Genomic DNA, 10,691 nt, shown 5'->3' on the forward strand with positions numbered 1-10,691 from the left:
ATATTACACATCCAACAAGTGAAATTCATCTCATTCTTATGTCCCCTGTGCAGATTGCTTTTAAAAGCACACTTCCAGAACTATATAGTACAACTTCTGTCTTTGTTGTTAAAGGGGCAGATGTTCTTTGAATATTTTATCTTGCAATATAATTAATAATATAATAAATCAAAGATAAACTCTGCAGTTTCATTCTGTACTGTGACCAGGTAGTAAATTTGTTTTAGTTTAGTTATTGAAATGTATAGCTATTGAAGCTTTTATGCATAAAATGAGCCAAAATTCTGGATTCATAGGATTTTTTCCTTATATATGTATTCTTTTGATGTAAGAATTATGGTTTGGGAGAGGGTATTTGATGAAAGATTAGTAGGTCCAAATAGTTTTCGCAATAGTGTCTTATAGGAGAGCAACATCCATATTCTATAACCCTTTCTCATGCCTATAGTGTAGTCATGGCTGTGTGGTTAAAAAGTTTGTGGCACAACTATATAGTTTTGGGTTCAGTTCAATTGCGTGCCACCTTGGGTAGATGTCTTTTACTCTTGCCCCAAGCTATCCATTATTTGTGGGTGAATTTGGGAAATGGAATCTATATTAAAGTTGTTTGTGTGCACTGTTTGAGTGAAGCTCATGTTGACACTTTTTGTTGATGTCACAGCAGGTTACTCTGTGCTTTGAAAGACCTTTGGAATATATAAATTCCTTACTTAAAAACTAGGTACGGGTTGGTGACAGGAAAAGCATCTGACTGTAAAACCCTAATCGAAATTAATTTCTGTCCAAGTTATGCTTGCATAGTAAAACAGATGTTAAACCAATGAATGAATGAGCAGAATTGATGGTCCTAGATGGTTCTAGATTTTAAAATACATTCTGATAGGCATAGGTATGAAGTGAAAAAGTTTGCCTCTCAACCTGATGGTTTTGGGTTCAGTTCCAGTGTGATCTTGGGTACGTGTATTCTACTATAGCCCAAAGCCTTGTGTGTGTGTGTGCATGTGTGTATCTTGACATCATGTAGTAGTTGTAAATGAGTGTCACTGTCTTACAACTGGTGCCATTTGTTTGCAATCTTCAGTGAAAAAATGTCTAGTCATGGGGAAATATTACCATGCTTGGAAACAGGTAAGGATGGATCACAGAAAGGGTATCAGGCCATAGAAAAATTGCTTAAACAAATTCCATCTGATCTACGCAAGCATGGAAAAGTAGAAGCTAAAATGATGATGATGATATTTGTATAATTATGTCAATTAATTTTGCTATAACATTTGATAAGGGCAACTAATGTCATAATTCAATTACATATGAAATTGTTACATATCAATTGAAAAAGAATAACTTTTCTTTTAATTACAGAAATTCATCTTGAATTACATCTTTGGAATTTTGCATATTATACTTAACTATATGCCTATATAGAATCAATTTCATTTTAAATGTTTCTCTTCTTTCTGAAGGTTGAAGATAATAAAAAAAAAAAATTTAACTATTTCAGCTAACATTCCTTCAATTTATTTATGATTATGCAAGCTCTTGTTATTTAATATCACTCATGATTTTTAAGTTTATAATGATTGAATATATACTTGTAAAGTAAGTCAATTGTTTAATACCATTCTCAATCAACTCCTTTACCACTATTTTATTAAATTCCTTAATGACTACCTGAGGACAGCATATAATAATAATAATAATGATAATAATCCTTTCTACTTAAGGCACAAGGCCTGGAATTTTGTGGGAGGGAACTAGTAAATTAAATCGATCCCAGTGTTTCAGTGGTACTTAATTTATTGACCCCGAAAGGATGAAAGGCTAATTTGATCTCAGCAGAATTTGAACTAAGAACGTAAAGACAGATGAAATACCACTAAGCATTTCATCCAACATGCTAATGATTCTGCCATCTCATCACCTTAATAATAAGGATAATAATGATCCTTTCTACTAAAGGCACAAGGCCTGAAATTTTTTGTGGTGAGATGTAAGTTAGTTACATCGACCCCTGTACTTGACTGGTTGATAATTTGTCAACACTGATAGGATGAAAGGCAAAGTCAACCTTGGTGGAATCTGAACATGGAATGTAAAGACGGATCATATACCACTAAGCATGCTGACATTTCTGAGAGCTTGGTGCCTTAAGTACATTTATCAATCCCAGTATTTGATTGGTACTTTATCAACTCTAGAAAGATGAAAAGCAAAGTTTACCTCAGCAGCATTTGAATTCAGAAGTAAGAGAGAGTAACTAAATATAACAAAACATTTTGTGAAATGCTCTAAGATTCTGCCAATCTACAGACCAATCATGCATGGTAATACTGAAAAGAAGAAAGTTAACATTAATATTTGAAAAGTGGATATAATGACGTCAATTTTTTTTTTTCAGTTTCGTGTTTCACTGACATTTTAATCTTGAAATATTTATTAGAATTTCTCAGGTTTTCCACTTCTCCTGATCATAGGCCTTTTTTAGTAAGCAACCTCTTTGTCTGGTTATCACATCATGTTTGAACCTCTTGTTCCATATTTCTGTTGAAAAACACTGCTTTTTTTTTTTTTTCTATTAATTTTTAAGATAATGAAGAATTTAGAAAAAGTAACTTTGTCATTATTTATCTGGTGTTTGAAACATAACATGAAATTTTAATGGGAGGTTTTAATTCAGATCACTTTAAAACAGGAAGTTTGCATCAGAGAACTAGAGGTGATCTCAATGTAAGAAAAATCAAATGCTGTGATTGAATCAGCAACTATTTATTACTACAGTGCTGGAAACAAATATGAAGTTGATAACTTGTGAAACAAATAAATAACACCTCACTTGAAAATTTTGGGCTGTCACATCAATGTATTAGACAAAGTTCCTTTTGAAAAAGTGTTTGTTGAATGCATCATTTAATTTATTCACATAGCCCTTAGAGTAAGCAATGAAAATAATAAAAAATTTCTCTATAAATAGTTGTAGTTTTTACTTGACTTGATTAAGCACTGTTTTCAACTATTAATCTCCCTTCAGAATTTATTTTCCGAAATAATTTCCTAACTTACATGTGTATTCATTGATGCGGAGAATGTACAAAGGCTAGAAAGTACTGAGGTGAGCATGCTCTGCTGCATGTGTAATGTTAGTGTGAGTGAGCAACAAAGCACAAATGAACTGAGAGGAAAACTGTGTAATGTGGTGTGTACAAGAAAAGATTGCGCTGATATGGACATGTGATGCATATGACAGATAAACAAGAACCAAACACTCCAAGAGGAGGAAAGGAAACCTGTGGAAGAGAAAGAAATGGTGATGACTGATCTAAAAATACTAAAACATTACAAAAAAAGATGATAGTAATATGTGGCAACACACTGTATGAGAGAAAATCTATCCAAGTATGGAAAAACATGCATGAAATGATGGTGATATAAAATGCCACAACTTTGCTAGCTTAACCGGTTTTTTCCATTCAGTTTTTGATGCATTTAACCCTTTTGATACCAGCCTGCCTGAGTCCACCCATGGTTCTATGATACAAACTTCCTCTTTTAAAGTGTTCAAAATTAAAATCTTCCACTAAAATTTTGTGTTAATTTAGTTTAATAATGACAAAGTTACTTTTCTAAATCTGTTATTTTCAAAATTTATTGAAACAAAAACAGTATATTTTTTGTCCTCATCTTGTTTGCTGCTAACACAATGTTTCGGCTGATATACCTTCCAGCCTTCATCAATATATTTCAACAGAAATATGGTAACAGAATGTTTACTTTTTTCCTGTTTTTACCAACAAGTGTTTCTTTTGCTGCTAAGGAAATGATATCTTCTGATTTTTCTTTCTTTTTTTTTTTAAATATTATTTGATTTATTTTTCAGAAAATTGTTCCTTATCATTGTGTATCATCCCCTAAAACCAACTGTGCCGTTCTGAATAGTAATCATTCGTACTTCCTCCTCATTGACAATGGGACTGTGGGCAAATATGGTGGCGAAATTTTATTGCGGAAAAAGTTAGAGAAGTACATCAGCCAGCAGAAGATATGCATAAGTACATAAACATTGTTTTCTATTCAAATCCAATATTGTACAATTTACTTTATCACCAAATTATGATACTTAATTACTGTGATTATTTTCAAGCTGTTAATCATACAAGAAAGTAATATTCCGAATACAGTACAGCCATGAAAACAGCAGAAAGATTGGATATTTTACCCTTATAAGACAGAAAAAGTTGACGATGCTTCCAACAACTAAAAAGACTTTCTTTGCTATATGTTGTTGCATTCCAAAAAAGGCTATGATATTTAGCGTTTGATTTGACGGAGATTGTTGTCAGTTGGGAGTTTTAACTTAATGGTGGAGTACTCAGCTGGTATCTGAGGGATGCAGGCTTGAGTCCCATGGCTGTCTGCTGACAACTTTTTCCATCTTATAAGGGTAAAATATCCAATCTTTCTGCTGTTTTCACGATTATACTGCATTCAAAATAATACTTTCTTGTCTGTTTAATACAAAATACATTTGACACTTCTGTAAACAAAAAAAGTTGGTTTACAATATGTTGTTGCAAACCAAGCTATAATGCTTATTTATATATTGTGCTTATTTTAGAAGAATCTCTATTGTTTTTTTTATTCTTTCATTTGGTCTTTAGATCAATTTACTTGATAATATAAGTATTCCTTTGTATTTTGTGTCAGTATAATCTGGCAGATGTAGAATTCCACAATTTCATATGAGCTAATTTCCCCCTTGCAGTTTTGATATATTTGATAAAAAGTTCATGTTTACAGTGATCAAACGTTCATGCTGTACATTAGCTTACTCCCTCCATTAAATCAACATTGTCTGAACAGGTACACTGTGTACCACATGCCAGGTGTTGAAGTGATCACAGAGCAACATGAGATGCAGTGTTTTGCTCAAGAATACAGCGCACCACCCAGTCTAGGAATTGAAATCACGAGCAGTAGATCATGAGTGCAACACCCTTACCACTCAGCCATGTGCCTTCACATATATATAAATCATCCAATCCATGCTAGCTTGGAACATGGACATTAAATGAGGATGATGATGATGATGATGATATACAATAAGCTTTCCTTTCACAGTTTCTGTCTACTAAATTCACTCACAACATATTGGTTGACCCGGGGCTATAGTAGAAGGTGGTCCACAGAGGGACTGGACCCAAAGCCACATGAACGCAAAGCAAGCTTCTTAACCACACAGCCATTAGAGTGGGATTTATATATTTTTTTTAAAACATTTCCTCACCAAAAGTGAAGGATATTACCAACACCCTATGAAATAACCTGATTAAGAAAAGGTATGTGGCAGCAGGCAGTGGGCTGGCCTCATATTGGAGGATAATGAGCTAGATGGTAATATTAGTAAGAGAGAGAATATTTAAGAAGACTAAGAATTTTACTGAGGTGCATTCCTTGCAATGAAAGATTGGTAATGTAGGTGATGTGAAGTAAAGAGGCTGGCATATATTAACAATGCTGAGATGGATGTGGGAATTAAACGGTTCTGAAGAGCAATTAAATATAGGTAATAAAAAGGATGTAACATCCCTATCACTTAAAAGAGAAGATTTATTGACTGAACATATTGACTTTCTTTGAATGTGATCTTGGATAATGACTATAACACTTTGAACATAACAACAAACTTGTTATATAGTTTTCTAAAACAGAATGTAATAGTGGTGGAGGGGAGGGTGAGCAATTATTTTGCATGATTTGATGGTGTTGTTGTTGTTGTTGTTGTTGTTGCTGCTTTTGTTGTTATTTAGTTAAGTCAACATTGATCTCTCAGACCTGTGATCAAAGGCACTCCTGCTATGCCTGGCTTTTCTTTTCAGAGGTTACTAGTACTACATGATCGAATACATCCATTTTTTTTTAATATCTAAAATGGTTGGATTTTATTTTAAGTGTTTTGGCTGCCATTTCTAGCAGATCAAGTGACCACATCTTGACTACCTTGTTGATTTGTGTATGATTGGTGAAGGTGTTTGGAAAAAGAAAATTCATAAATTATTTCCCCACCCACTAATGTTTTCTTTAAAATTGCAATTTCAAGTGTATTTGGTAACCAGGATAGATGTAATCTCATTATAAAAGAATCTTTCCATTTTAAATTCAAATTCTTGCTCTATTTTGACCTCCATTGATTCATCATCATCATCATCATTGTTTAATTCCTAGTTTTGCATGCTTATAATATTTCTCCTCAAGCAAACATTTTCATGGAAGATTCAAAAAGAAGGACACCATTTTTATGATGGTGACATTTACTTACAATTATCATATGATGTCAAGATAAGGATATATGTGTGTGATAAAAATCTTTCAGTTTCTGTCTACCAAATCCATTTATAAGGCTTTGATTAGCTATGGCTATAATAGAAGACACCTGCCCAAGGTGTCATGCAGTGAGACTGAACCTGGAACCATGTTGTTCAAAAGTGAACTTCTCTATCTCACACACTTGGACCTACTCTAGTTTCATATATTCTTTTCTACCTATGAATTAGTATAATTAAAGAACCGTTTTTTTTTTCTCAACATGGACTGGTTCTTATGCATTTGTAATTCACCCTTGGTATTAGAAAATCCCCCTGCACACTATCTTTTATGTGTTCCTTCACCTTGCAAGAAATAGCAGCCAAACCTACTACAAAACTTACCATGTTGTCTTAAGTAAAGAAAAGAAATATTAGATAATATATTGCTAAGCATGTATCTGAAGGGCTGGTCAGAACTGGAATACCTTTGATAATAAGGTATTTTTGATCAGGACTGATCCGGGCTCTAAACAACAACAATTAATGCACAGATGTGCATGTTTACTTGGTAATATCATTCCACTGTGAAGTTGATTTGAGTCTTGCAGAGAATAAACCACTGAAATGTCTCTTGGTTCTAAAGATACAAAGCCAGAAGATATTGAATTGTAGCATACATTGAAAAGTTGTAGGTCCTGAAAGTTCTTTCTAGAAAGTTATGCTGTAAAGTGGTTTCCTCATAGGAAATTGGGGTTAAAGCAAGTTAATCTTGTAGTGTTTTCACATGTGTACCACTAATGATAGGTTGTCAGTCTCTAATTGAATTCTCTGGTGAAAATTTTCATCAATGGGAGCCGTGTGTATAATTAGCAATGATTGTAAAGTTAACTTTAAGCAGTACAGAAAAATTTGGGGATTAATTCAGTGCTGTAAGCCACAGAATTGTTTATTATAACTTGATATAGTTTGGTTTGATTTCCCAAATGTTGCTGCTCTTTTAAGAACCAACCTAACATCACTAACCTATCTAAAGTTAGTTTCTTCATGTATTATATAAATTTATAAGATCATTTAAATAAGTATGATAGCAATAGTTTAGAAGGTAACAAGCCCTTGTAAATGTCTTCATATTCAATTTGGTTAGAATAAAACTCATTTCTTTGGTTTTGATAGATTTTATATTGTGATATTTAGAATTTAATTGGTGATCACCATAGAACAAAAGCTAAACTTCCCAGCAGTTCAACTCCTTGACAGGGAAGCAATCACCAGTTAATTCTATTTCATTTCTTATTACTAATAATTGTTTCTCAATTCTCTGATAAGTTCAGTGTGAGGAAAAGAGCAGGGAAACTGTAGTTTGTGTTTAGGCTATGCATTTTATTTTAATACTATGGACAAATAGGATGTGAAAACTATGCAATCCACATCATCAAAGGAGGAGTAATTTGAATATGAACTAATATAAGATAGGATCTCTTTGCTGTTATTGATAATATAATTCACCCTGTCTATACTGTAAAGTTGTAAATGATAGCAAGAGAATCCAACCTTAAAAACTGTCACTATCCCTCCAAAAACAACACCCATGACATGAAAGTTGGTTGGTTTTTCTCTGTTGCTATGTGTGCTACTTGGTAAAGAACTACATCATTCGGTGAGATGCTGTGAAACCCATGCCAGCATAGTAAAATAGACAGATGATGATGATGACAGTGGTGGTGATTGTGGCAGTGGCAGCTCCTCCTTCTCCTTTTCCTCTTATCAAATCACATCTAGAATACTTGAGTTTTAGCAATATATTTTACATACTGAAGTCGATCCCTTTCTCACTCTTAGGGGGGGGGAAATGATAGAATATTTATAATGTTTCTGCTTTTCTCAAGTGTGAAGTATACTTACTTTCATCTGGAATCAAAACTGAAACATAAAATTTGCTTGCCAGGAGTTTACTTCTGCTCCACCAAAATCACAAATTCTATAGTATCAGTTCCAGCCATAAATTTGTAACTTCATTGCATTACATTAGTAGGTGTGTCTGAAGTAATATAACAATACATTTTGGATACTGGCTTGTCAGTAATTAGTTTATGATCTATTAATCATGACTTTATGTGTCTTTGCTTTGAAACAAAGGCAGTATAATTAACTCAGTAAGTTCAAAGCTGGACTAAATTTATTTTAACTCAGTGTCTCACATCATTGTGTTATCTCCACTATTCTCATTTCCTCATTAATAAAACGGCTATCAATCATAAAAATGTTTATAAATCAAATTCTATCCATCAAAGGTAAGGTTTGTGCTTAAGAGGATGGTAGTGCTGTAGTTTGGGAGGGCCTGCAATGGTGATGGCCACTGCCAACCCTTTTTCTGATTAACTCTGAATGTACATGACTGCATTTTAATCATCACTGCTTTGTGCCTTTAATTAGTTCCAGCTTAACAAAGCTTAGCACACACCAGCAAATTTATTATTTGCTTTTTACATAAAATAACTATTCTGAGTAGGCTCTGACTGATAGAGTTGATGTCTGTAACTGATGAAATGTGATGACACAGAAACACGTCATACAATTCAATGATGTCATTCAGAGCAGAGTTCAGTGTATTTTCACACATATTGTCTATAAGACTTTCTCTTCTGAAACAATTACCATAGCAAAGGTCTTTCTACATTTGTGTGTACACAAACATGTTAAGTATATATTATGTACATGAACATGTTAAATATATATTTTTTGTACTTAGCTTCAATCTTTGCTGCTGAGTACTTCTAATGAGTTCATTCTAGTTTGACAAAGTTTTGCGGATGCTACCAAAATTATTATTTGTTTTTTACATATGAGAAGAGCAGTTCTTAATGGTTTATGAATGATGGATTCATTGTTCATAGCTGATGAAGTTTAACAATGCAGAAACATATAACCTACTGTCCATTGACATTATTCACTGCTCAGCATGTTTTCACACACTTGGTCTATAAGGAGAATTTCTCTTCTGATAGAAATATCATTGCAAAGATCTTTGTACATTTGAGTATACAGAAACATGTTAAGTATATAAATGCACACAGCTTTATTTTAATCATCATTACCTAGTGTGCCTTTAATTAATTTATTTACTGACGTACTGATTTGAGTTCAAATCCTATGAAGGTAGTTTTACTTCATGTTGTTCAAGAATCAATAAATCAAATCACTCAGAAATCACTTGAGGTCGATTTGGGTTTCATAAAATATCACCTTTAAGGCAAAGAAACAAATGTGAATTTACATCTTTAAAGTATAGAATAGTGCAGTTTTCCTTTTTTTTTTTTCTTTTTTTAATATAATGTTTTATGTGACATCATTAGTATTTTGGAATATATTGATTGAATCAGTTAAAAATCAATGTTCATTTATGGGGCATTGTGAAATCATTTTGATTTTTTTTTTGTTAGAAATTTTCAATATTTCAAATTTTCTTTTCTTCTTCTTCTTCATTAGAATCTTCCAATTCTGTTTCCATTTCTTGCTGAGTGCCTTCCTGACACCTAGGGCAGAGAAATATACTTTATACATTGGTAGGCCATTAAAATAAAAACACCAGATTGTTCATTTACAAAGTCATGTGATAGAGAAAAGGGGCAAGACAGAAAGATTTCTATTATTTGACTTGTACATGATAATTTAATTAGCAGGGTTTTTCTCTTGTAGTTTGGTGACAGCAAGTCCCCTCAAATCTCAAGATATTATTATTATTAAGGTAGCAAGCTGACAGAATCGTTAGCATGCCGGGCAACATGCTTAGCAGTATTTCATCTGCCACTACATTCTGAGTTCAAATTCTATCGAGGTTGACTTTGCCTTTCATTCTGTCAGGGTCAATAAATTAAGTACCAGTCAAGTACTGGGGTCGATGTAATCGACTATCCCCCTTCCCCAAAATTCAGGCCTTGCACCTATAATAAGAAAGGATTATTATTATTATACAGTGTGAGAAAAGCATATGTACAAAATGGCAGGTTGTAGTATTAGATTGCAAGAATTACATTTACTATTAAACTCAGTATGCCACATTGGTCTTCAGACATTATTAGAATCCATAATTTCAAAATAATTTGTTTGCCTGTAATTAAAGATAAAGTTATTTAAATCATCTAAAAGCTATAATATATTTTCTTAGTTATTAATTAAATGTTAAAAGTTTAATAATCATTAATCTCTCCCCCTCCCCATCTCCCCTCCCTTCTCCCTCCCCTCCCTCTCTCCTCCCTCTCTTTCCCTTTATTTTGTTTGCTCACTTATTTGTACTCTTCTTGTTGGTATATTCTTTTAAATTGCATCACGTTTACATCATCACTATCTTCATCATTTTAACGTGTAACTTTCTATGCCAACATGAGTCAGACA

At 33.1% G+C, this 10,691-nt stretch overlaps 1 protein-coding gene across 15 annotated transcripts in view; it reads left to right on the forward strand.

Moving 5' to 3' along the window:
* Positions 1–10,691, forward strand: part of LOC106881649 (transient receptor potential cation channel subfamily M member 3) — a 701,312-nt gene that overhangs the window by 548,479 nt on the left and 142,142 nt on the right. For all 15 annotated transcript variants that reach the window (XM_089357688.1, XM_089357690.1, XM_052970748.2 and 12 more), the window contains one exon: positions 3,875–4,046. In XM_089357688.1, coding sequence (XP_089213814.1) covers positions 3,875–4,046 — 172 coding nt within the window. The remainder of the gene's footprint in view (positions 1–3,874; positions 4,047–10,691) is intronic.

Source organism: Octopus bimaculoides, chromosome 9 (genome assembly GCF_046866305.1).
Source record: "Octopus bimaculoides isolate indiv1 chromosome 9, ASM4686630v1, whole genome shotgun sequence".
NCBI classification, from domain to species: domain Eukaryota; kingdom Metazoa; phylum Mollusca; class Cephalopoda; order Octopoda; family Octopodidae; genus Octopus; species Octopus bimaculoides.